Source organism: Panthera pardus, unplaced genomic scaffold (genome assembly GCF_024362965.1).
Source record: "Panthera pardus isolate Hobbes unplaced genomic scaffold, ASM2436296v1 HiC_scaffold_10, whole genome shotgun sequence".
Lineage (NCBI taxonomy): Eukaryota > Metazoa > Chordata > Mammalia > Carnivora > Felidae > Panthera > Panthera pardus.
This window is the reverse complement of record NW_026526655.1, coordinates 34,468,270-34,494,501: the sequence shown is the minus strand read 5'-3', so window position 1 is coordinate 34,494,501 and position 26,232 is coordinate 34,468,270. Positions and strand designations below refer to the sequence as shown.

Sequence of the window (26,232 nt, the reverse complement as noted above, 5' to 3'; positions counted from 1 at the left end):
ATATGACTCGGTTGCCTCTTGGGTGAGGGTCATTGGGCCAGAGTGTTGCAGGCTGGTCTGGATCACTCACTAAGCAGCTTATAGAGCATTTAGAAAGGAACAATTTCAAGCACTTTCACATCTGTTGCCTCATTTCACCCAAATGACAATCTGTCTCCTCTTTGATATTTGCATGGCATTAATTTTTGCCTTTCTCATTCCCTCCAGAAGACGCCCACTCTTGGAACTCCACATTGAACTCAACAGCAGTGTGTATGATTGGAACAGCAAAGTGTCTGCTAAGGAGAGGTACTACGTCTGGCTGCAGCACACTCTGAGAAAGAAACTCATCCTCTCTTGCAAATGAAAAGCCAAAAGACTTTCTTAGCTCTGCAGTCTCCATCACTAGCCCCAAGTAGTTTTCAAGCAAATGTATGTGTCACGTGGGTAAGATGGGGTCCTGTTATGGCAGAAATGACCGTCTGTGAGGAATGTTATCAGGAAGGGGTGTTTGAGCTAAAGCTTCTGGGTTGAAGGTTTTGGCCTCTGTTGCTGAAAGCTTGTCAAAACAGTGTTAGAAAGGAAATAGCTTTGAAACTTTATTATTATTTTTTTTAATGTTTATTTATATTTGAGAGAGAGAGAGAGAGACAGTGTGTGAATGGGGGAGGGGTACAGAGAAACAGAGACAGAATCTGAAGCAGGCTCTAGGCTCTGAGCTGTCACCACAGAGCCTGATGCAGTGCTCGAACTCACACGCCGTGAGAGAGATCATGACCTGAGCTGAAGTTGAATGCTTAACCAACTGAGCCACCCAGGCACCCTGGCTTTGAAACTTTAAAAAGCAAGTACTGGTTGAATTGGGTGACTCATGATTGTGTTGCCTTCCCTCGTGCAATCAAGTAAACCGGAGCCATGGAGATAAGGTTGCAGTAACACAGTTAATTAGCCTGTGTGTATCCATGCTCCAAGAAGAAAAGTAAAATAAAAAACCAAAACAATGAGGGACACCTGGATGGCTCAATTGGTTGAGCATCCAACTCTTGATTTTGGCCCAGGTCATGATCCAGGGTTGTGGGATCAAGCCCTGCAACACGCGCTGAGCGTGGAGCCTTCTTAAGATTCTCTCTTTCTAAAAAAAAAAAAAAATAAATTAAAAAAAAAAAAAAGATTCTCTCTTTCTGACGGGCGCCTTGTTGGCTCAGTCGGTTAAGTATCCGACTTCTGCTCAGGTCATGGTCTCACTGTTCATGGGTGTGAGCCCTGTGGCAGGCTCTGTGCTAACAGTTCAGAGCCTGGAGCCTCCTTCAGATTCTGTGTCTCCCTCTTTCTCTGCCCATCCCACGTTCATGCTCTGTCTCTCAAAAATGAATAAATGTTAAAAAAAAAAAAAGATTCTCTCTTTCTGAGTATCCAATGGAAAAAAGACAGTGTCTTTAGCAAACGGTGCTGGGAGAACTGGACAGCAATATGCAGAAGAATGAAGATGGACCACTTTCTTACACCATACACAAAAATAAATTCAAAATGGATGAAAGACCTAAATGTGACGCAGGAAACCATCAAAATTCTAGAGGAGAAAACAGCCAACAACCTCTATGACCTCGGCCCCAGCAACTTCTTACACAACACGTCTCTGAAGGCAAGGGAAATAAAGGCAAAAATGAACAATTGGGACCTCATCATGATAAAAAGCTTCTACACAGCAAAGGAAACAACAAAACTAAAAGGCAGCCAATGGAATGGGAGAAGATATTTGCAAATGACATATCAGAGAAAGGGCTAGTATCCAAAATATAAAAAGAACTTAACAAACTCAGCACCCAAAAAACAAATATTCCAGTGAAGAAATGGGCAGAAGACATGAATAGATATTTTTCCAAAGAAGACATCCAGATGTTTAACAGATACATGAAGAGATGCTCAAAATCACTCATCATCAGGGAAATACAAATCAAAACCACATTGAGATACCATCTCACACAGGTCAGAGTGGCTAAAATTAGTATCAACAGATGTTGGCGAGGATGTAGAGAAAGGGGAGCCCTCTTGTACTGTCGGTGGGAATGCAAACTGGTGCAGCCACTCTGGAAAACAGTGTGGAGTTTCCTCAAAAAATTAAAAATAGAATTACCCTACGACCCAACAATAGTACTACTAGGAATTTATCCAAAGGATACGGGAGTGCTGTTTCATAGGGACACATGTACCCCAATGTTTATAGCAACAGTATCAACAATAGCCAAATTATGGAAAGAGCCCAAATGTCCCTCAACTGATGAATGGATAAGGAAGATGTGGATGGATGGATATATGGATAATGGAATTATGTGTAATGGAATACTACTTGGTGATGAAAAAAATGAAATCTTGCCATTTGCAGCAGCATGGATGAAACTGGAGGGTATTATGCTAAGTGAAATAAGTCAGCCAGAGAAAGTCAGATATGTGATTTCACTCATATGTGGAATTTGAGAAACTTAACAGAAGACCATAGGGGAAGGGAAGGAAAAATAAGTTACAAACAGAGAGGGATGCAAACCATAAGAGACTCTTAAATACAGAGAACAAACTGAAAGTTGAAGGGGGTAGGAAGTTGAGAGGGCAGGGAAAATGGGAGATGGGCATTGAGGACAGATCTTGTTGGGATGAGCACTGGCTGTTGTATGTTCTTACATTAGATTAGGAATCTAATCTTGAATACACTGTATGTTAGCTAACTTGACAATAAATTATTAAAATAAAAAAATTAAAATAAAATAATTCTCCAAAAAAAAAAAGATTCTCTCTTTCTCTCCCTCTCCCCTCTCTCCTGCTTATGTACTCTCTCTCTCTCTCTCTCTCTCACTCTCTTTCTCTCTGTCAAACAAAAACAAAAACAATGAAACGTAACAAACACTTACAATCTTACCTACCACATACAACCACAGTTAATTTGCAAATTTATTTTCTGTGTACAAGATTCGGATGTTAAGTCAGGGGGACTGTCTTTCTCTGTTCAGGCTACTATGACAAAGTGCCAGAGACTGGGTGGCTTAAAGAAACACTTATTTCTTGCAGTTCTAGAGACTGGGAAGTCCAAGATCAAGGTGCTGACACATCTGGTGTCTGGTGAGAACCTGCTTCTGTGTCTGCTAATGACCATCTTCTCATGGTGCCCTCACATGTCAAAGAGCAGAGACAGGAAGCAAACTGTCTGTGATAGCTCTACCTTCATGACCTAGTCACCCCAAACACCCTGCCTCCTAATATCATCACACTGAGGCTTAGGGTTTCAACCTATGAATTTGGTGAGGGACACAAACATTCAGACAATAGCAGTGACTTTATAATTTGAGATTACTTGTCTGTCTAGAACTCAAGTGACACTTTACAGCAAATAATTTTCTCTCGCAGATTTGATGACATGACCTAAAAAGAGATCATTATTTAAAAATATCATTTAAGGGGTGCCTGGGTGGCTTAGTCAGTTAAGTGTTTGACTTCGGCTCAGGTCATGATTTTGCGGTTCATGAGTTTGAGCCCCACCTTGGGCTCTGTGCTGACAGCTCACAGCCTGGAGTCTGCTTCAGATTCTGTGTCTCCCTCTCTCTCTGCCCTTCCCCTATGCATTCTCTCTCTCTCTCTCTCAAAAATAAACATTAAAAAATTTAAAATATTTAAAGTATTTATTTATTTATTTATTTATTTATTTTTAAGTTTATTTATTCTGAGAGAGAGAGAGAGAGAGAGAGAGCGAGAGAGCGCAAAAGCTGGGGAAGGTAAGAGAGAGAGGGAGACAAAGAGAATCCCAAGCAGGTTCCACACTGTCAGAGAGGGAGCCCACACAGGGCTCGAACTCATGAAATGTGAGATCATGACCTGAGCTGAAATCAAGAGTCAGATGCTTAACCAACTGAGCTACACAGGCACCCCTCATTTAAAATTAAAAAAAAATATATATTTATTTTTATATTTTTTGACTTGGTTTTAAATGGTGTGTATTTCTTATGTGCATATTTGTGTGTGTTTTGCTGTGACCAATCAGCAAGACTGAAAAGCATGAAAGGAGTATTCAGACCATTCATAAGCAGTTATTTTTGCTTTTTGTTTTAATGAGTGTGGGACACCTGAGGATATTTTTGAATGTAACATTGTTGAGGGGCACCTGCAAGAATAATGTATATGCCTGTCCTCATGAACCAGAACCTTGTGTTAATTATTACAGAAAGAAACCGGGAGAGATCTTAGAGTCCTGACAGCTTTGGCATCCTTTTCTGTTCCATCCAGACCAGGTCATAAGCATTTTCCATTTATTCTGTTTCTTATCTTATGCTGGAATAGCACATGTTTTTTACCTTTTTTTCCTCTTTACTTTTGAGGTGGGATCATCCCCACTCTTGCAAGTAACTTGCCTCAAAATACCATGTATAGGATCTTTGGCTCACAAAAAAATTGCAGACCAAACCCAGAAACAAAGTATTTATTTATATTGCTTTTTAGTTTTATGCATTTTTGTATATTATTAAGATAACTTGCATTTGCAATAACAGAGATGGACTTTGAATACATTAGGCAAGCGAAATAAATCAGACACAAAAAGAAAAATACTGTATAATTTTACATATGTGTGGAATCTTGAAAACAAAAAACAAACAAAGGACTCATAGAAAAAGACATCACACTTGTGGTTACCAGAGGTAACCACAGAGGTTGGGGGAGAGGGAATTGGAAGAAGGTAGTCAAAAGGTACAAACTTCCAGCTATGAGATAAGTAAGTACTAGGGATGTAATGTACAACAGTGGCTAATACTGCTGTACGATATACGGGACAGTTGTTAAGAAATTAAATCCCAAGAGTCCTCATCACGAAGAAAAAAATTTTCCTTTGTCCTTTCCTTTCTTTTCTTTTTATTGCATCTATATAAGAAGATGGATGTTAGTTAAATTGATCATGGTAATCATTTCATAGTATATGTAAATCAAACCATCACACTGTATGCCTTAAAATTTAGACAGTGATGTATGTTAATTATTTCTCAATAAAACTAGAAAAAACATTTGAAAAGGACAATAAATCTAAATGAATTTAAAAGGTAACCTATAAATGAAAACTTGATACATTTAATGAATTAAATTTCTGTATATAAATATGATGGTAAACTTAATCAAGCATTCATTCAACTGAAACCACAAGTCTAATACATTAGATTTTCTTAAATGTTTTAAACACACTAAAAAATAGACAATTTACAATGATTACAAAATGGATCAGTACATTCGGTTACAAAAGTATGTGTATGATGTACTTAGGCTTATTTCTTCATTGTGTTTACATTCCTTTTTTTTTTTTTTTTTTTTACCTTTCAAATTTTCTAAGATTATGGCAAAAATGGATAGTCTATGATTCAGGACTTGAAGTTTAAGATTTAGTGTGCCATTCAGGGTGTTTTACCTGAGTCTGTCATCCAATTGGATTAGCTGTTTTTATAGTTAGACTTTATTCATTGGTTGAGATTTACCAATTGCTGGAATTATTGACTTTGGCATCAGATATGTTTTGATTTTTTGTAACCTCGTTTCTTCGATGTATTCTTGTTATAGTCTAATTTCTATTTCTATTTTAAAATAAAAAGTAGTAATATGATATCTTGTATTCTATTGAGGACTGAATTTTGAAAATCTTTCACATTAACGTGAACCTTCTTGATTAACTATTTTATCATTCAAAATGATAGTAAGTAACGGATGCAAGATGCAAGTAATGGAAGACGTAACTCACAACAAAAATACCAGTTTTGTTTGTTTGTTTGTTTATGCTTGTTAAGCATAGGGTCCAGAGGTAGGGGTATAGATGCTGGCTTGGTTAAGTCACTGATCGAATGATGTCATCAAGGATTTGGTGCTTTCTATCTTTCCGCTCTGTACTTTCTTTGTTTTGGCTTTTATTTTCAGAATTGTCATCTAATGACTACAAGATGGCCACAGGTCCAAGTATCACACCCAAATGACAGAAAGGAAAACACCTCTTCTTTGTGTTCCTTCTTAAGATCAAAGGAAAATTTCCCTAGAAGCCTTCCTCCCCAAGTGTTTCTTTTCCGTATTTCTCATTGGCTAGAATTGAATGACATGCCCATTCTTAAACCAGCATTTGGCAGAGGGAATAGGATCACCATGGTTGGTTTATACCAGCCCAGCTTCAGTCTCCTGGGCTGGAGAGGGGTTCAGCTCCTCTGAGGCACATGGTGTCCAAAATTAAAAAGTGGGGCATGGAATGACCCTGTGGATAGCCAACCATAATGCATACCAAAAGAATGAGAACATCCATTTTATGATCAAAAAAACTGAGGCACACAGCTTTTAAGTGACTTGTTCCCAAATCTCAGGAAAAAAAAAAATCAGTGATAGTGCTAGATCTAGAATGTCGACCATCAGCCTATCATCTAGTGTTCTTTAGAAATTAAACAAACATTGGAAATGTGTAGCATCATTTCAGAGAAGGCATCATACTCCTCTCTGCTGTTTATGAGAGTCATTATTTTACCTTTCCAGCCTCTATCCTCTCCCCACAGATAGGTGGCATGGCCACATATCTCCCCTTATCCCACCTTCCTGGCATGGTGAAAATATAGAGCTTGGCAAATCAGCATCTTTTCTTTCCTTCTCTTTCCCTTCCCTCTTTTTAAATAATACTTTATTAAATTATACTCTGTCGTCTGTTTACTTTTATCACTTTTCTTTTCTTTCTTTCTTTTTTTTTTGTATTACGTTATTCTTAATACAACCAATCCCTAGGCTCCAAAGAGAAGAGTGTTAAGTGTTTGCTTAGGTGTTTTGCTCACTGGCAAGTAGTTTGGGGTGGAGTAAAGAGGGATTATGATTTCAGGCCTAGGCTGACGAAATGGGAGGAATAATGCCTTGCCTTCCCTTGCTTACTTAAATGAAAGAGCTTTTATGAGCATACCCATTGGGGGAGCTTGTCTTTCCCCTCCCAGACAAACCCTTTATAGGTACATACAGGGCAGATCCAGCCATGGGAAATATTCAGTCATCAGGGAGGATGTCTAGTCATGGGGGAGGGGAGATATCCAGCCATGACTGTGAATGCCCAGCCCAGTCATGGGGGATAGAATACACAATCATAGATGGAAATTTCCAGCTGTTGGTAATTGCTAGGATGTTCTGACATGGATGGAGATGTCTAGCCACGGGGATATATCTATATGTTGGCAGAATGTCTAGCCATTGGTGGGGATGTCTAGCTATGGATGGAAACATTCAGCCATAATTAGGATGTTCCGTCATGGATGGGGTGTCCAGTAATGGAAAGAAGTCCAAACATGGGTTGATGCATAGCTATGACTGGAGATTCCAGCCATGAATAAAGGTGTCTGTCAGAAGCTCAGCTAAGCTGGAAATAGTTTAGCTGACAGGTGTCAGTGTAGATTTCCTGGCTGTCACCTTGAAGCCCTTAGGGGAAGAGGAAGACAGGAGAGTGCTTGGGGCCACTTGAGCCTGATACGGCGCCCTCCCAATAAAGGAGATTTTGTAACTGCTTTGGTGATGCCATGTGAACATTACTATTATCATTATACCACCCTGTGGGGAAGTTATTTTGGAAATATTGAACCAAACCTTGTAAAGTTTGTAGGATTTTGAGGTGGAGAGGAGAATATGCTGTAGGTGAGGAGACAACGCAAGTGAAGAGACAGGGGAAATGCAAGACATGTTTTAGAAAATTTGAGTGTAACTTTTACCTGGCATAGAGAGAATGTGAGCAATGGTGAGTGGTAAGCTAGGAGGTGCCTATTGTTAGAGCGTGGAGAGCCTTCAAGGCCCTCATCTTGGTCCACTAGTTTCCATGGAAGTTATTTTTCTCACTTGAATAGTAGAGTCTATGACTTCTCCTTTGATACTTTTTCATATGAGTATTTGATTACTAGATGCATTTCTTATTCTTTTTGAGTATGGTTTTTAGTGAAATATTTTAGACATGCTAAAAGAGAGTTATATTAGATAACAATATAATGAATACCCATGGTACCTACCACCTAGCTTAAATAAAATGTTCTAAAATATATGTGAAGATTCTTAAGATATTACTTTAAGTAATAATCCTAAATATAAAAGAGATAAATGCAATAAAATGTTTCAAACCTTATAATAGCCCCAAACTGAGAATTAGCCAAGTGTTCAGTAATAAGGGTATGCTTATGATGATAGGTCCACTGGTTGATACTTTATGTAACCATTAAAATTATCTTTGTAAATAATAAGAGCTTACATCAAACTGTTATTATCTCTTTTTAAAAGAATTTTTTAAATGTTTATTAATTTTTGAGAGAGAGAGAGAGAGAGACAGAGTGCAAGCAGGGGGAGAGGCAGAGAAAGAGGGAGACACAGAATCTGAAGCAGGCTTCAGGCTCTGAGCTGTCAGCATAGAGCTGACTTGGGGCTCAAACCCACAAACCGTGAGATCATGATCTGAGCCGAAGTCGGACACTTAACCGCCTGAGCCACCCAGGCGCCCCTATTATTAGCTCTTTACACAAATAGATAATTACACAAATAGATAAACACAAATAAACGAATTATCTCATTTAATCCTCAAAACAGCTGTATGAGGTAGGTATTATTCTCATTATTTTTTCTTCCCATCCTATAGATAAGGAAAATGAGCAAAGTGATGTTAAGTAGCTTATCCGTGATCACCCCATACTAGGATATAAACTCAAGCCATGAAGAGAGCTACTTTGGGGCCCAAATGCTTAACCAGTTCACAATATGGCTTTGACAGAATATCATAATGAGAAAAATGCTCATATATTCATGTTACCCGGAAAAGAGTACAAAATAGTATGTTTATGTTAACTATGCTTAAAATAAAACAGAAAATACCTCCCATAGGAAAACAAAGGGCCAGAAAGAAATAGTTACAAAGTGGCGTATGGATGACAGAACTGTGGCTGATATTATCTCTTCTTTCTGTTTTCCAAATTCTCATCTCCATCTGTCTATATATTTGAGAATATTGACTTTGCCCTAGAGCCTAGGTGGTTCCTTTCAACTTTCAAGTAGTTGATTCTTCATCACTAACAAAACTACCCTCTCTTCTTACTTTTATCCTTATTTCTCTGTCTCATCTCTAGCCCCTCTTTTCAGAAGCAGAACTCCTGGTCTCAGGGCTGCTTTTCTGAGCCATTGGTTAGGAAGACTGACTAGTAAACCCCTAGTTGACCAATACTTCTATCCCTGTTGTTTCTCCCAACCTTAACCCTGTTCTATGCCATTCCCCAACCTCTTCAATCCTCTTCCATGAATAGGCCATAGTGGGAGTCACTTGACACCTTTATCTGCAGTGTTTGATATGAGAATCTCTTCTTCTCCTCTGAGATTTTAGAAGCAAGTTTTCAGGATTAAGGATGTTATTTATACCATCAAGAGGTCAGAATTTGAGGTCAGCCTTGTCAATTTGGCTGTGGACAGACCCCGCTTGCTGTCCTCATATATTCATTTTCTTTTTCCCTCGTAATAGAAGCCTTGATTTGGAACTGGGCACAAAGCCTCACAGAATATAGTCTACTTGTCCAAGCTTCAATTTGTAGCTAGATGTGGTCATATGTTTAGGTCCTGGCCAATAAGATGTTAGCATCAGAATCATTTGGCAGTTGCTGAGAACTTCTCTTAAAAGACAGTTGTTTTTTCAGTATGATACTGGCACAAATCAATGAAACAGAATAAAGGGCCCAGAAATAAACCTATGATTATATGGTCAATTAGTTTAAGACAAAGGAGGTGAGACTATGCAAAGGGAAAAAGACAATTTCCTCTACAGATAGTATTGGGAAAACCGGACAGCTACATGCAAAAGAATGAAACTGAACTACTTTACCATACACAAAAACAAAGTTAAAGTGGATTAAGGACCTAAATGTGAGACCTGAAACTATAAAAATCCTTGAAGAGAAAACAGGCAGTAATTTCTCTGACATCAGCTGTAGCAACATTTTTCTAGACATGCCTTCTGAGACAAGGGAAACAAAAGCAAAAATAAACTATTGGGACTACATCAAAACAAAAAGCTTCTGCACAGTGAAGGAAACAATTAACAAAACTAAAAGGCTACCTGAAGAATGGGAGAAGATATTTGCAAATAACATATCCAATAAATGGTTAGTATCCAAAATATATAAAGAACTTACACAACTCAACAGCTAAACACAATCTGATTAAAAATGAGCTGACATTTCTCCAAAGATGACATACAGAGGGCCAACGGATATATGAAAAGATGCTCAACATCACGGATCATCAGGGAAATGCAAATCAAAACCACAATGAGATATCACCTCATACCTATCAGAATGGCTGAAATAAAAAAGAGAAGAAATAACAAATGTTGAAGAGGATGTAGAGAAAAAGGAACCCTTTTCTGTTCCTTCATTCCCATCATGTACTGTTGATGGGAATGCAAACTGGTGCAGCTGCTGTGGAAAACAGTATGGAGGTTCTTCAAAAAATTAAAAATAGAATTATCATATGATCTAGTAATTCCACTACTAGGTATTTACCTAAAGATTACAAGAACACTAATTCAAAAAGATATATGCACCCCCATGTTCATTGCAGCATTATTTACAATAGCTAAATTACGGAAGCAATCCAAGTGTTGAGTGACGAATGGATAAAGAAGATGTGGTATATAAACAATGGAATATTTATTACTCATTCATAAAGAGAATGAAATATTGCCATTTGCAACAGCATAGATTGATTTAGAGAGTATAATGCTAAATGAAATAAGTCAGAGAAAGACAAATACCATCTGATTTCACTCATATGTGGAATTTAAGAAACAAAACAAACCAAGAAAAAAAAGAGACAACTCAAAAAACAGACTCTTTAAAAACTTTTTTAAAACGTTTATTTATTTTTGAGAGACAGAGAGAGACAGAGAAAAAGGGAGACACAGAATCCAAAGCAGGCTCCAGGCTCTGAGCTGTTAGCACAGAGTCCGACACAGGGCTTGAACTCAGAAACTGCGAGATCACGACCTGAGCTGAAGTCAGACGCTTAACTGACTGAGCCACCCAGGCGCCCCCCGCCCCCCTAAAACAGACTCTTAAATATAGAAAACAAACTGATGGTTACCAGTGGGGAGGGAAGTGAGGGGAAGGGTGAAATAGGTGAAGGGAATTAAGAGTATACTTATGATGAACACTGAGTAATATATAGAATTACTGAATCACTATATTGTACGCCTGAAACCAATGTAACTCTGTATGTTAACTATATTGGAATTAGAAATTTAAGAAAGGCAGTTATTTTTTGCCCTTCACCTTTTTATCCCTTCTTCCATCTTGCTGACTAGGATGTGGATGTGATGGCTGGAGCCTTAACTTCCATATGGAACTATGAGGATAATGGCCACACTATAGGGACAGCTGAGTGGTGAGCAGAAAGGACCCTTCTTGGATGAGGACAGAATCACTATACCAGCTGTAGACTACCTACCTCTGGACTTTCATGTGAGAGAAAAAATGTGGGGTTTATATTTATATTTTTTAAACCTAACACAGTCCAACTGATGCATTATTATTTGATTAAAATGTTTAGGTTATAAGTTTAAAAGAAAAATTTATCTGGATGATTATTTTAATTTTCTAATTATTTTTTAATGTTTATTTATTTTTGAGAAAGAGAGTGTGGGTGGGGAGGGGGCAGAAAAAGAGAGGGGCAGGGGATCCAAAGCAGGCTCCGTGCTGACAGCAGAGAGCCTGATGTAGGGCTCGAACTCATGAACCGTGAGATCATGACCTGAGCCGAAGTTGGACGCTTAACTGACTGAGCCACCCAGGAGTCCCTCTAATTATTGTTTAAAAATATATGTGCACTTAAAATATGAGCTACCTACATGTTTAACACCCAGCTTGGTTGCTTCCAAGTTTTGGCATTGTGAATAAAGGTGCTATAAACATTTTTATGCTGATTTTTGTGTGGACATAAATGTTCAACTCATTTGGGTAAATACCTAGGAGAACAATTGTTGAAGTGTATGGTAAGCCTATGTTCAACTTTGGAAGAAATGTAAGACTGTATTTCAAGTGGCTATATATACCATTTTGCAGAGTTCCTGTATCTCCATATTCTTGCCAGTATTTGGTGGCATTAATGTTTTGGATTTTAGCCATTTTAATAGATGTATAATGATAACACGTATTAATTTATGATTACGAAATGGCACGATGGTGAGTACCTTTTTATATCCTTATTTAAAATATGTATATCTTCTTTGTTGAGATGTCTGTTCAAATCTTTTGCCCATTTTTTATTAAAAAATTTTTTTAATGTTTATTTTTGAGACAGAGAGAGAGGCAGAGACAGAGCATGAGCGGGGGAGGGGCAGAGAGAGAGGGAGACACAGAATCCGAAGCAGGCTCCAGGCTCTGAGCTGTCAGCACAGAACCTGATGTGGGGCTCGAACTCACTATCTGTGAGATCATGACCTGAGCCAAAGTCAGACACTCAACTGACTGAGCCACCCAGGTGCCCCTCTTTTGCCTATTTTTAAAAGTTTTTATTTATTTTGAGAGAGAGAGAGCTAGAGAGTATGTGTGGGGTAGGGGCAGAGAGAGAGGGAGAAAGAGAATCCCAGGCAGGTTCCACACTGTCAGTGCACACAGCCTGATGTGGGGCTCAAACACCTGAACCATGAGATCATGACCTGAGCCCAAGTCAGATGCTTAACTGATGTACAGAGGCACCCCTCTTTTGCCCATTTTTAAACTGAGTTGTTTGGTTTTTTTACTGGTCAGTTTTAAGAGTTTTTTGTATATTTCGGATAGAAGTCCTTTATCAGATATGTTTTACAAATATTTTCTCTCAGTCTGTGGTAGAAGTTTTTAATTTTAATGCAGTTCAATTAATCCATTCCCCCCACCCCGCCCAGATTGTGCTTTTGTGCTCTAAGAAATCATCAGTAAACTCAAGATCACCTAAATATTCTCCTCTGTTATTAGCCAGAAGTTGTAGTTTTGCATTTTATATTTAAGTTTATGATCATTTTGAGTTACTTTTTGTGAAAGGTACAAGGTCTGTGTCTATATTCTTTTTTTCTGTATGTCCAGTTGTTCTGGCACTATTTGTTGCATTCCATTGATTTTTCTGTCTGTTCTTTTACTAATATGACACTGTTTTGATCCTTAAGCTTTATATTGAGTCTCGCAATACCTAACGTTGGTAGCATACTGGGAGTTTTAAATAAATGCAGTTGTATTATTTGTTTCATTTTATGCAAAGCACATATTGTAACTTCAAAAAATTAACTAAAATGGGGCGCCTGGGTCGCTGAGTCGGTTAAGTGTCCAACTTCGGCTCAGGTCATGATCTCACGGTTCATGAGTTCAAGCCCTGCGTTGGGCTCTGTGCTGACATCTCGGAACCTGAGGCCTGCTTCAGATTCTGTCTCTCTTTCTCTTTCTCTTTCTCTCTTTCTGCCCCTCCCCTGCTCGTGCGCGCTCTCTCTCTCTCTCTCAAAAGTAAATAAACATTAAAAAAATGAAAATGAAAATAAAATAAAAATTATGTATTGTAAAAGGTCCAGTTTCTTTAATACATAAACACATTTGATGCATTTATTTTAAACATAAATGGCATAATTGTTTTTAATAAATGTTTTTATTTATTTCTGAAAGAGAGAACGAGCAGGGGAGAGGCAGAGAGAGAGGGAGCCACAGGATCCGAAGCAGGCTCCAGACTCTGCACTGTCAGCACAGAATCTGACGTGGGGCTTGAACTCAGAAACTGCAATATCATGACCTGAGCTGAAGTTGGACGCTTAACCCACCGAGCTACCAGGCACCCCCATAAATGGCATAATATTTAACACTGTTCTTTCTTTTCATTCAAGTAGTCATGTCTATATATGTTTTGTATCATATTTAAGTTATTCACTATTTTATTTTTCACTATTTAAATGATGATACAAGAAACATCTTTTCTTCCTTATTTGGTAAGGACTTCCTGCCCGAAACCTGGGATTTGCATCCTCTTCTTAGTGCTTCCTTTGGCATAGGTCAGTCTTCTGTCAAGACTGAATGTTATTTCTTTTTTTTTTTTATTTTTATTTTTTATTTATTTATTTTTTAATATATGAAATTTACTGTCAAATTGGTTTCCATACAACACCCAGTGCTCATCCCAAAAGGTGCCCTCCTCAATACCCATCCCCCACCCTCCCCTCCCTCCCACCCCCCATCAACCCTCAGTTTGTTCTCAGTTTTTAACAGTCTCTTATGCTTTGGCTCTCTCCCACTCTAACCTCTTTTTTTTTTTTTTTTTTCCTTCCCCTCCCCCATGGGTTTCCGTTACGTTTCTCAGGATCCACATAAGAGTGAAACCATATGGTATCTGTCTTTCTCTGTATGGCTTATTTCACTTAGCATCACACTCTCCAGTTCCATCCATGACTGAACGTTATTTCAACTGTCTTGTATCATTAATCTCTCTTTCTGTCTTTGAACCTTTGGTCTAAAAACAAGTTCTGACTCCTCCATCAAATAAAGCCTGTCTCCCTTAAAAAAAAATGTTTATTCGTTTATTTTGAGTGAGAAAAAGAGAGATAGAGAGCAAGCAAGGGAGGGGCAGAAAGAGAGAATCCCAAGCAGGCTCCTCACTGTCAGTGTGGAGCCCAACTCCAGGCTCAATCCCACAAACTGTGAAATCATGACCTGAGCCAAAATCAAGAGTTGGACCCTTAACTAACTGAGCCACCCCAGTGCCCCATGCCCCTCTCTTTCAAGCTACTGTCTTAGGTATGTTTTAGACTATACCCTCTCCTCTTCTACCCATTTACTCCATACTTCCCTGATATCTGGATTTCACCTTAATCATTCTGCCACATCTATAAGATCCAAGAGCAACATTGAGCTTACTTACCAAACTTGTAGTCCTTAGATTCTATGGGGTCATTGTCCCCTTCCTACTTCCCTAGTGTATTTCACCCTAGAAGTTCTGTCAAGGACAGACTTCTGACCAAGTCTTCTTTGTATCTTTCTCCTCCAGATCCATAAATGTGGATATTCACAAGGATCACTCCTTTGTTTCTCTTTTTATATGTTCTCTTTTAACAATCTTGTAACTTCAGTTACTACTCCTGTGCTGCTAATAAGTTGGATATTTCTAGTGCAGACTCTTCAAGTTCAAATCTTGCCCTGCAGCTTCCTGGCCAGTGTTTCCACTTCATTTCCTTTTCGCGCCTCAAACTCAATATATTCCAAATATTAAAAACAAAAACAAAAACACCTCCATTCCAAATCTGCTTTTCTGCCTGTGTCTTCAATTTCAGTTAACAGCACCTCCAGAATATCATTTTCACTCTGACCCACCCTCTCCTATGTTTCTTCATCCAGCTAGTTTCCAAATTAGTTGGTTCTGTACCTATAATGCCTTTTCCATCTATCTCTATTATTACATTTCTTCTGCCTCCATCATTTCTCCACTGAACTATGATCATAGCTTTCTCACTGATCCTGCCACCACCCTCTTAATTCTATGATAACTTTATACATAGAACCTGAAGAATCTCCCTAATTGCAGCTCTGTCACTTTCCTTAGAAACCTTTAAGATTCTCTATTGTTTACACCGTAAGGGTGTGGCTGGAGAGTGGGGAGCAGGGAAGGCTGCTGTTGTAAGTCCTAGAATCCAAAGACCCAGAAAACCAAGAGTATTTTAATGTCCAAAGGTAGAAGAAGTTGACCATCCTAGTTCAAAAAGAGAGAAAATTTGCCCCTCCTCCTTTTTATTGGACCAATCCTTAATGGATTGGAGGTTGCCCACCCACATTGATGAGGGCAGATTTTCTTTACTCAGTCTACAGATTTAAATACTAACCCTTCCAGAAACGTCCTTACAGACATACCCAGAAATAATGTTTAATGGCTATCTAGGCATCCTTTAACTGTCAAGTTGACACCATACAATTAACAATCACAAGGTAGTTTGTGACATATGATTGTGACATATTCCAGACATCCCTTTCTTTTTTCATTGAGATATAATTCACATTTTATAAAATTCATCCTTTTGAACTATACAAGTCACTGGTTTTTAGTATATTCACAGTTGTGCACATGCACAATCTAATTTCAAAACATTTTCATCTACCTTAAAAGAATTTCCATACCTGGTAGCCATCATTTCCTATTTTCCCCTTCACTCCAGCCCCTGAGCAAACACTAATCCACTTTATATTTCTACATATTTGTCCATTCTGGATATTTCCTATGAACAAATCATTCAGTATGTTTCCTTTTGTATATGACTTATTCTACGTAGCGTGTTTTCAAGGTTCATCCATATTGAAGAATACATTAGTACTTCATTTCATTTAATGGCTAAATAATATTCCATTGAATTGACAGAGCACATTTTGTTTATCTATTCATCAACTGATGGAAATTTGGATTGTTTCCATGTTTTTGGCCTTTATGAATGATGCTGCTATGAGTATTCATGTGTAAGTTTTTGTGTGGATTCATGCTTTTAGTTCTCTTGGGTATATACATGGGAATGGACTTACTGGATCATATAGTAAGTATATGTTCAACTTTTTGAGGACTGCTAAACTGTTTTAGTAAAGTGGCTGCACCACTTTACATTCCCACCAGCAATGTCCCAATTTCTCCACATCCTTGCCAACACTTGTTATTGTCTATTTTTTCCTTCCTTCCTTCCTTCCTTCCTTCCTTCCTTCCTTCCTTCCTCTCCTTCTCTTTCTTTTTTTATTCCTTTTTTCTTTCTTTCTTTCTTTCTTTCTTTCTTTCTTTCTTTCTTTCTCTTTTTTTATTATATATGAAGTGATACCTCATTGTAGTTTTGATTACATTGCCTAATAACTAATTCTGTTGAAGATCTTTTCATGTGCATATTGGCCATTTGTATATGTTCTCTGTAGAAACATCTATTCATATCCTTTCCCATTTTTTTTAAATTTTATTTTTTATTTTTTAAAGTTTACATCCAAATGAGTTAGCATATAGTGAAACAGTGATTTCAGGAGTAGATTCCTTAATGCCCCTTACCCATTTAGCCCATCCCCCTCCCACAACCCCTCCAGAAACCCTCAGTTTGTTCTCCATATTTATGAGTCTCTTGTGTTTTGTCCCCCTCTCTGTATTTATATTATTTTTGTTTCCCTTCCCTTATGTTCATCTGTTTTGTCTCTTAAAGTCCTCATATGAGTGAAGTCATATGATTTTTGTCTTTCTCTGACTGACTTCACTTAGCATAATACTCTCCAGTTCCATCCACATAGTTGCAAATGGCAAGATTTCATTCTTTTTGATTGCCAAGTAATACTCCATTGTATGTGTGTGTGTGTGTGTATATATATATATATATATATATATATATATATATATACCACTTCTTCTTTATCTATTCATCTGTCGATGGACATTTGGGCTCTTTCCATACTTTGGCTATTGTCCATAGCGCTGCTATAAACATGGGAGCGTATATATCCTTTCAACACAGCACACCTGTATCCCATGGATAAATGCCTAGTAGTGCAATTGCTGGTTCGTAGGGTAGTTCTATTATTAGTTTTTTGAGGAACCTCCATACTGTTTTCCAGAGTGGCTGCACAAGCTTGCATTGCCACCAACAATGCAAAAGAGATCCTCTTTCTCTGCATCCTCGCCAACATCTGTTATTGCCTGAGTTGTTCATGTTAGTCATTCTGACAGGTGTAAGGTGGTATCTCATTGTGGTTTTGATTTGTATTTCCCTGATGAGGAGTGATGTTGAGCATTTTTTCATGTGTCAGTTGGCCATCTGGATGTCTTCCTTGGAGAAGTGTCTATTCATGCCTTTTGCCCATTTCTTCACTGGATTATTTATTTTTTGGGTGTTGAGTTTGATAAGTTCTTTGTAGATTTTGGATACTAACCCTTTATCTGATATGTCATTTGCAAATATCTTCTCCCATTCTGTCCATTGCCTTTTAGTTTTGCTGATTATTTCCTTCGCTGTGTAAAAGCTTTTTATTTTGATGAGGTGCCAGTAGTTCATTTTTGCTTTGGTTTCCCTTGCCTCTGGAGATGTATTGAGTAAGAAGTTGCTACAGCCACGGTCAAAGAGGTTTTTGCTTGCTTTCTCCTCAAGGATTTTGATGGCTTCCTGTCTTACATTGAGGTCTTTCATCCATTTTGAGTTTATTTTTGTGTATGGTGTAAGAAAGTGGTCGAGGTTCATTCTTCTGCATGTCGCTGTCCAGTTTTCCCAGCACCACTTGCTGAAGAGACTCTCTTTATTCCATTGGATATTCTTTCCTGCTTTGTCAAAGATTAGTTGGCCATACTTTTGTGGGTCCATTTCTGGGTTCTCTATTCTGTTCCATTGATCTGAGTGTCTGTTCTTGTGCCAGTATCATACTGTCTTGATGATTATAACTTTGTAGTATAGCTTGAAGTCTGGGATTGTGATGCCTCCTGCTTTGGTTTTCTTTTTCAAGATCGCTTTGGCTATTCAGGGTCTTTTCTGGTTCCATACAAATTTTAGGATTATTTGTTCTAGCTCTGTGAAGAATGCTGATGTTACTTTGATAGGGATCGCATTGAATATGTAGATTGCTTTGTGTAGTATCGACATTTTAACAATATTTGTTCTTCCTATCCAGGAACGTAGAATCTTTTTCCATTTCTTTGTGTCTTCTTCAATTTCTTTCATCAGCTTTCTATAGTTTTCAGTGTATAGATTTTTCACCTCTGTGGTTAGATTTATTCCTAGGTATTTTATGGTTTTTGGTGCAACTGTAAACGGAATCAATTCCTTGATTTCTCTTTCTGTTGCTTCATTGTTGGTGTATAGGAATGCAACCGATTTCTGTGCATTGATTTTATATCCTGCCACTTTGCTGAATTCATGGATCAGTTCTAGCAGTTTTTTAGTGGAATCTTTTGGATTTTCCACATAGAGTATCATGCCATCTGCAAAGAGTGAAAGTTTGACCTCCTCCTGGCTGATTTGGATGCCTTCTATTTCTTTGTGTTGTCTGATTGCAGAGGCTAAGACTTCTAATACTTTGTTGAATAACAGTGGTGAGAGTGGACATCCCTGTCTTGTTCCTGACCTTAGGGGAAAAGCTCTCAGTTTTTCCCCATTGAAGATGATATTAGCGTTGGGTCGTTCATATATGGCTTTTATCATCTCGAAGTATACTCCTTCTATCCCTACTTTCTTGAGGGTTTTTATCAAGAAAGGATGCTGTATTTTGTCAAATGTTTTCTCTGCATCTATTGAGAGGATCATATGGTTCTTGTCCTTTCTCTTATTGATGTGATGAATCACGTTAATTGTTTTGTGGATATTGAACCAGCCTTGCATCCCAGGTATAAATCCCACTTGATCATGGTGAATAATTTTTTTTAAGGTATTGTTGGATCCAGTTGACTAATATCTTGTTGAGGATTTTTGTATCCATGTTCATCAGGGAAATTGGTCTATAGTTCTCCTTTTTAGTGGGGTCTCTGGTTTTGGAATCAAGGTAATGCTGGCTTCATAGAAAGAGTTTGGAGGTTTCCCTTCCGTTACTATTTTTTGGAATAGTTTCAAGAGAATAGGTGTTAACTCTTTCTTAAATGTTTGATAGAGTTCTTCTAGGAAGCCATCTGGCCCTGGACTCTTGTTTTTGGGGGAGATTTTTGATTACTAATTCGATTTCCTTGCTGGTTATGGGTCTGTTCAAATTTTCCATTTCTTCCTGTTTCAGTTTTGGTAGTGTATGTGTTTCTGGTAATTTGTCGATATCTTCCAGATTGCCCATTTTATTGGCATACAATTGCTCATAATATTCTCTTATTATTGTTTTTATTTCTGCTGTGTTGGTTGTGATCTCTCCTCTTTCATTCTTGATTTTATTTTCGGGTCCTTTCCTTTTTCTTCTTGATCAAACTGGCTAGTGGTTTATCAATTTTGTTAATTCTTTCAAAGAACCAGCTTCTGGTTTCATTGATCTGTTCTACTGCTTTTTTTTTTTTTTTTTTTGGTTTCGATAGCATTAATTTCTGCTCTAATCTTTATTTTTTCCTGTCTTCTTCTGGTTTTGGGTTTTATTTGCTGTTCTTTTCCCAACTCATTAAAGCATAAGGTTAGGTTGTGTATCTGAGATCTTTCTTCCTTCTTTAGGAAGGCCTGGATTGCTATATACTTTCCTCTTATGACTGCCTTTGCTGTGTCCCAGAGGTTTTGGGTTGTGGTGCTATCATTTTCATTGACTTCCATATACTTTTTAACTTCCTCTTTAACTGCTTGTTTAGCCCATTCATTCTTTAGTAGGATGTTCTTCAGTCTCCAAGTATTTGTTACCTTTCCAAATTTTTTCTTGTGGTTGATTTTGAGTTTCATAGCATTGTGGTCTGAAAATATGCATGGTATGATCTCGATCTTTTTGTACTTACTTAGGGCTGATTTGTGTCCCAGTATATGGTCTATTCTGGAGAACGTTCCATGTGCACTGGAGAAGAATGTATACTCTGCTGCTTTAGGATGAAATGTTCTGAATATATCTGTTAAGTCCATCCGGTCCAATCTGTCGTTCAAAGCCCTTGTTTCCTTGTTGATTTTTTGATTAGATGATCTGTTCTTTGCTGTGAGTGGGGTGTTGAAGTCTCCTACTATTATGGTAATTTGATGAGTTTCTTTATGTTTATGATTAATTGATTTATATATTTGGGTGTTTTCACATTTGGCACATAAATGTTTACAATCGTTAGGTCTTCTTGGTCTATAGACCCCTTGATTATGATATAATACCTTTCTGCATCTCTTGATACAGTCTTTATTTAAAGTCTAAATTGTCTGATATAAGTATGGCTACTCCAGCTTTCTTTTGTTGACCATTAGCGTGATAGATGGTTCTCTATCCCCTTATTTTCAATCTGAAAGTGTCTTTAGCTCTAAAATGAGTCTCTTGTAAACAACATATAGATGGATCCTGTTTTCTTATCCATTCTGTTACTCTGTCTTTTGATTGGAGCATTGAGTCCATTGACGTTTAGAGTGACACTGAAAGATATGAATTTATTGCCATTATGTTGCTTGTAGAGTTGGAGTTTCTGGTGGTGTTCTCTTGTCCTTTCTAATCTTGTTGCTTTTGCTATTTATTTATTTATCTATTTATTTATTTATTCATTCATCTTTTCTCCTCTCAGAGAATCCCCCTTAAAATTTCTTGCAGGGCTGGTTTAGCGGTCACAAACTCCTTTAATCTCTGTTTGTCTGGGGAACTTTTTACCTCTCCTTCTAGTTTTAATGATAGCCTTGCTGGATAAAGAATTCTTGGCTGCATATTTTTCTGATTCAGCACATTGAATATATCCTGCCACTCCTTTCTGGCCTGCCAAGTTTCTGTGGATAGGTCTGCTGCAAACCTGATCTGTCTTCCCTTGTAGTTAAGGACTTTTTTCCTTTGCTGCTTTCATGATTCTCTCCTTGCCTGAGTATTTTGGGAATTTGACTATGATATGCCTTGTTGATGGTTGGTTTTTATTGAATCTAGTGGGAGTCCTCTGTGCTTCCTGGATTTTGATGTCTGTGTCTTTCCCCAGGTTAGGGAAGTTTTCCACTATGATTTGCTCACATAACCCTTTTACCCTCATTTCTCTGTCTTCCTCTTCTAGGATCCCTATGATTCTGATGTTGTTCCTTTTTTAATGAGTCACTGGTTTCTCAAATTCTTAAATCGTGCTCTTTTGCCTTAATCTCCCTCTTTTTTTATGCTTCGTTATGCTCTATAAGTTTGTCCTCTATATGGCTGATTCTCTGTTCTGCCTCGTCCATCCTTGCTGCCGCTGTATCCATCCATGATTGCAGCTCAGTTATAGCATTTTTAATTTCATTCTGGCTATTTTTTACTTGTTTTATCTCTGCAGAAAGGGATTCTAATCTATTTTTGACTCCAGCTAGTATTGTTATTATCATGATTCTGAATTCTGGTTCAGACATCCCGCTTGTATCTGTGTTGGTTAAATCCCTGGCTGTCATTTCTTCATGCTCTTTCTTTTGGGGTGACTTCTTTTGTTTCGTCATTTTGAAGGGAGAAAAGGAATTAATGAGGTAGAAAAACTGAAATTAAAAAAATTAAAATTAAAAAAATATTAAAATTAAAACTTAAAACACACACACACACAAATAGAATAGACGATTCTAGATCCTAGGCGTGTTTTGGTCTGGATGTTGAAAGTGGTTTGACAGATTAGAGAAAAAAAGGGGGGGGAGAAAAAAAAAGGAAATCGTTTGAGAATTTGAAAAAATGAGTACATTGAAGTAGACTAAAATGAGATGATGGGGGTAAAATAGAATTTGAAAAAATATACACAAAAGGAAAGAATATAGTAGAAAAAAATTTAAAGAAAAATATTTTTAATAAAAATTAAAAGTAAATATGAATTTTTTCATTTTCTGTATTTAAGAAAAAAGAAAAGAAATAAAAAAGAGAAAAAAGAGAAAAAAGAGAAAAGAGAAAAAGAGAAAAGAAAAAAAAGAAATCATTTGAAAATTTGAAAAAGTGAATACACTGTAGTAGAATAAAATAAAATGATGGGAGTAAGATAGAATTTGAACGAATTTACATAAAAGCAAAAAACATAGTATACAAAATTAAATAAATATATTTTTAAAAGAAATTGAATGTAAAAATGAAGTTTTTCTCTTTCTGCATTCAAGAAAATGAAAAGAAATGAGAAAGAGAAAAAAGAGAAAGAAAAAAAGGAAATTGTTTGAAAATTTGAAAAGGTGAGTACACTGAAGTAGACCAATATAAAATGATGGAAGTAAAGTAGAATTTGAAAAAAATTACACAAAAGTAAAAAATATAGTAATAAAAATTGAAGACAGACATTTTTAATAAAAATTGAAAATAAAAATGAATTTTTTCTCTTTCTGTATTCAAGAAAAAGAGAAGAATTGTAAAAGAAGAAAATGAAAAAGAAAAAAAAGATTAAAAAAGAAAAAAAATTGAATAGATGAACCTGCTAACAGATTGAAGTAGGACTGAAATTGCCTCATTTTCCCCTACAGGTCAGTCTATGTAGCTCTTTATAGTCCATAAATTAAGCCCGGCGGTGAGGCTTGTGTTCTTGAAGACCAATGTTGGCCCAGTTGGGCGGGGCTCAGTGTAACAGCTCTGCTCTCCACTAGATGGTGCTGCTAGCCTACTGGGGTGGATTGTTGTGGTGCTCGTAGGTGCGTATGCACATTTGTGGGAGCAGTGAAAATGGTGCCACCTAGCTACCCAGTCTGTTCTCCTGGATCAGCAATTGCACACCGGTCCTCTGTCTTTAGCTCTCGTCCACTCCCGCTTTTTCACTCTCTGTGACCAGGCCTGAGGCAGTACTGCTCTCCCAAGTTTTGTGTCAGATGTGGCTGTTTTCCCTGGCCCCTTACTTCCGAAGGACTGTGGCTTTGACCCGTTCCGCCCCTCTGTGGGAGGGTCTCACCGAGCAATGGCTGAATGAGCAATGGCCGAATGTCGGCTGCACCCAGGAACGCCTGCTGGGCCATGCTGTTGCCGGTGCTCTGAGACTGCGGCCAGGTGCCAGCCCGCCCCCAAAAAAGTTCGTGAGACAGTGTAGCAGCAGCATTTCAGGGATTATGGAAAATCACAACACAATCTGGTACCAGGCTTCACCCTCAACGACCTTGTCCCAGCACCAGCAAATGTGGCTGCCTTCCAGGGTCTGCTGGGACCAGGTGGCTTCAATAGTCTCTACCAAATGCCCCCCAGCAGTAGAACTGCTTTTCCCTGTGTGGCCCGAGAACCTCCCAGACCCCACTCTGTTCCTGGGGATTCGCCCTTCCCACCAGAGCATCGCCAGGTATCAAGCTGCAGAGTTGCAGCCTTTGCGCTTCCCTTGTTTACAGTCTTAATGGAATTTAAACCCTCTCCTTTCTCCTTTCTCCCTTTTTAGTTTAGTCCCGTGGCTGTTTCCAGTTTTCCACTTTCTCTCCAGCTACTTTTGGGGAGGGGTGCTTTTCCCATATGCTCCCCCCCTCCCCAGTCTCCGTCCTCTCTCTGCCCGCAAAAGGGGTTCCCTACCTTTAGTGGCTTCTTGCTCCCCAAGTTCAGCTCTCTGTGCCACGTACCCGCTGAATTCTGTGGTTCAGGTTGTGCAGATTGTTGTGTTAATCCTCCAATCAGTTTTCTAGGTGTGTAGGATGGTTTAGTGTTGGTCTGGCTGTATTTCATGGACGCAAGACACACAAAAAGCTTCCACGCTGTTCCGCCATCTTGGCTCCTCCAAATCCTTTCCCATTTTTAATTGATTATCTTTTTACTGTTCTGGTATAAGTATTGCTTATATATTCTGGATACTAGTCTCTTATCAGATAGAAGATTTGCAAATAGTTTCTTCCATTCTGGGGATTGTCTTTTCACTTTCTAAATAGGGTCTCTTCTAGCACAAAATTTGTATATTTTGATGATGTCTAATTGATGTATTTTTTCTTTTGTTGCTTAAAAGTTTTGGCATTATATGTCCAAAACTATTGCCATTAGGCAAGGTCATGAAGAGTTACTCTTATATTTTCTTGTAAGAGTTTTATGATTTTAGTTCTTACATTTAGGTCTCTGACCCATTTTGAGTTATCTTTTGATTCTTTTTTTTTTTAGCAGCATTAAAAATATTTTACTCTTTTAACCACATCCACCTAGTTCCCTAGCGAATCCAATGTTAATCTGTTAAAATCTTTTAGTAAACATCATTATCTTGTGGAACTTTGAGGTTTTTGTCACCTCAGAATTACCGAGCTTCTTGTCCCAAGCTCACTTAATTTTTTTTTGAGGGGAAGGGGCAGAGAGAGACTCTCAAGGAGGCTCCATGATAAATGCTGAGCCTGATGCAGGGCTCTATCCCACGGCCCTGCGATCATGACCTGACCTGAAATCAAGAGTCAGATGCTCAACTGACTGAGCCACCCAGGCACCGCCCCCCTGCCCCCAGCTCACTTAAAAGTAAGATGGACTGGGGTAGGGTGAATTTAAAGATTAGCTTACTAATTCTACATTTGGGTTCATCCAAAGAAAATAATTTTAAAATGTTTTAAATAATTTAATTTAATTTATTTTAAATAATAAAAAATGTGCCAAGATTTGTCTGTAAGTATCTTCTTTTTTTAATGTTAATTAATTTATTTTTTGGGGGGGAGAGGCAGAGAAGGGAGAGACAGAGTCTCAAGCAGGGTCCACACTGTGAACGCAGAGCCTGACACGGGGCTCCATTGCATGGAACTGCAAGATCCTGACCTGAGCGGAGCTCAAGAGTCTGATGTTTAACGGACTGAGTCACCCAGGCACCCCTCTATAAGTATCTTCTATGCAGCATTGTTCACAATAGCAAAAACTTGGAAACAAATTGGATGTCTGATAATTAGAAATTGGTTAAATACATATGGAACATCCATGGAAGGGAATATCATGTAGCCACTATACATCATGTTTTCAAAGATTATGTAATGATATGGGAAAAAATGTGTGTTATTAAGTGAAAAAAGAAAATTATACAGCATAATTAAATTTTTGGTAAATAATATACACATAAAAATGTGAAAGAATATATACTAAAATTTTAAGGTAGTTATAGACTACAAGTTACTGCATGTTTCTCCATTTTCCAGCTTTTCTACATTAAATACTGGAAGTTAACCTCTCTTTTTTAATTACCACTTTTGTAATAAGAAAAGGGACATATTAATACAGGTCAGTCTGTAATATAGTGAATCCAAAATGGGCCACATTTTACTTGTCTCCTGCCAGTTCACTAGTTAGAGATCTCTGCTGGGATCCTTGCCAGAGAAAGTCTTCTACTTTGGTACTTGGCTTCACCATGCTCCCATGAATAAAATTGTTTCTGGCAAGGTCTGGAGTGTGTGGATAAGGTGTGGAGGTCCTGGAAGTTTGGGATGGGATGGCTAATCAAAATAACCTGCTACCTCAGAACCAGGGTTGAAGTGCAAATTTTAGGGCACAGAGCTCTTCTCCAGTTCATACACCTACCTTCCCCATCACCTGTGTCCATTTTTTAGTTCAGGAGTCTTTACACTTATAAAGTTTCCTTTTATAAATTTTGAGGGTGGAAAACCTGGACCAAAGCCTGGTTGTAAAGAAAAACCTTCTATTGCCACCACCAGCCGCTCTCAAGGCAGAACTAAAAAGAAATAATCCAGTATTTCCTCTTTGTCACCAGGGTAGTAGCAGACTCCCATCGCTATAAAAG

At 38.0% G+C, this 26,232-nt stretch overlaps 2 protein-coding genes across 15 annotated transcripts in view; both read left to right on the top strand.

The window, feature by feature from the left end:
* CFLAR (CASP8 and FADD like apoptosis regulator) overlaps window positions 1-411 on the top strand; it is an 81,342-nt gene extending 80,931 nt beyond the window's left edge. For all 13 annotated transcript variants that reach the window (XM_053906319.1, XM_053906335.1, XM_053906318.1 and 10 more), the window contains one exon: window positions 208-411. In XM_053906319.1, coding sequence (XP_053762294.1) covers window positions 208-346 — 139 coding nt within the window. In that variant the 3' untranslated portion in view covers window positions 347-411. The remainder of the gene's footprint in view (window positions 1-207) is intronic.
* A 10,918-nt stretch (window positions 412-11,329) lies between these two features.
* The window catches only part of CASP10 (caspase 10), a 50,469-nt gene continuing 35,566 nt past the window's right edge, over window positions 11,330-26,232 (top strand). Inside the window, exon 1 of one of the 2 annotated variants that reach the window (XM_019439189.2) lies at window positions 11,330-11,486. The gene's annotated coding sequence lies outside the window, so the exon portion shown is untranslated. Of the gene's footprint in view, window positions 11,487-22,519; window positions 23,039-26,232 lie in introns of those variants that run through there. The other variant, XM_019439190.2, reaches the window with a different exon arrangement.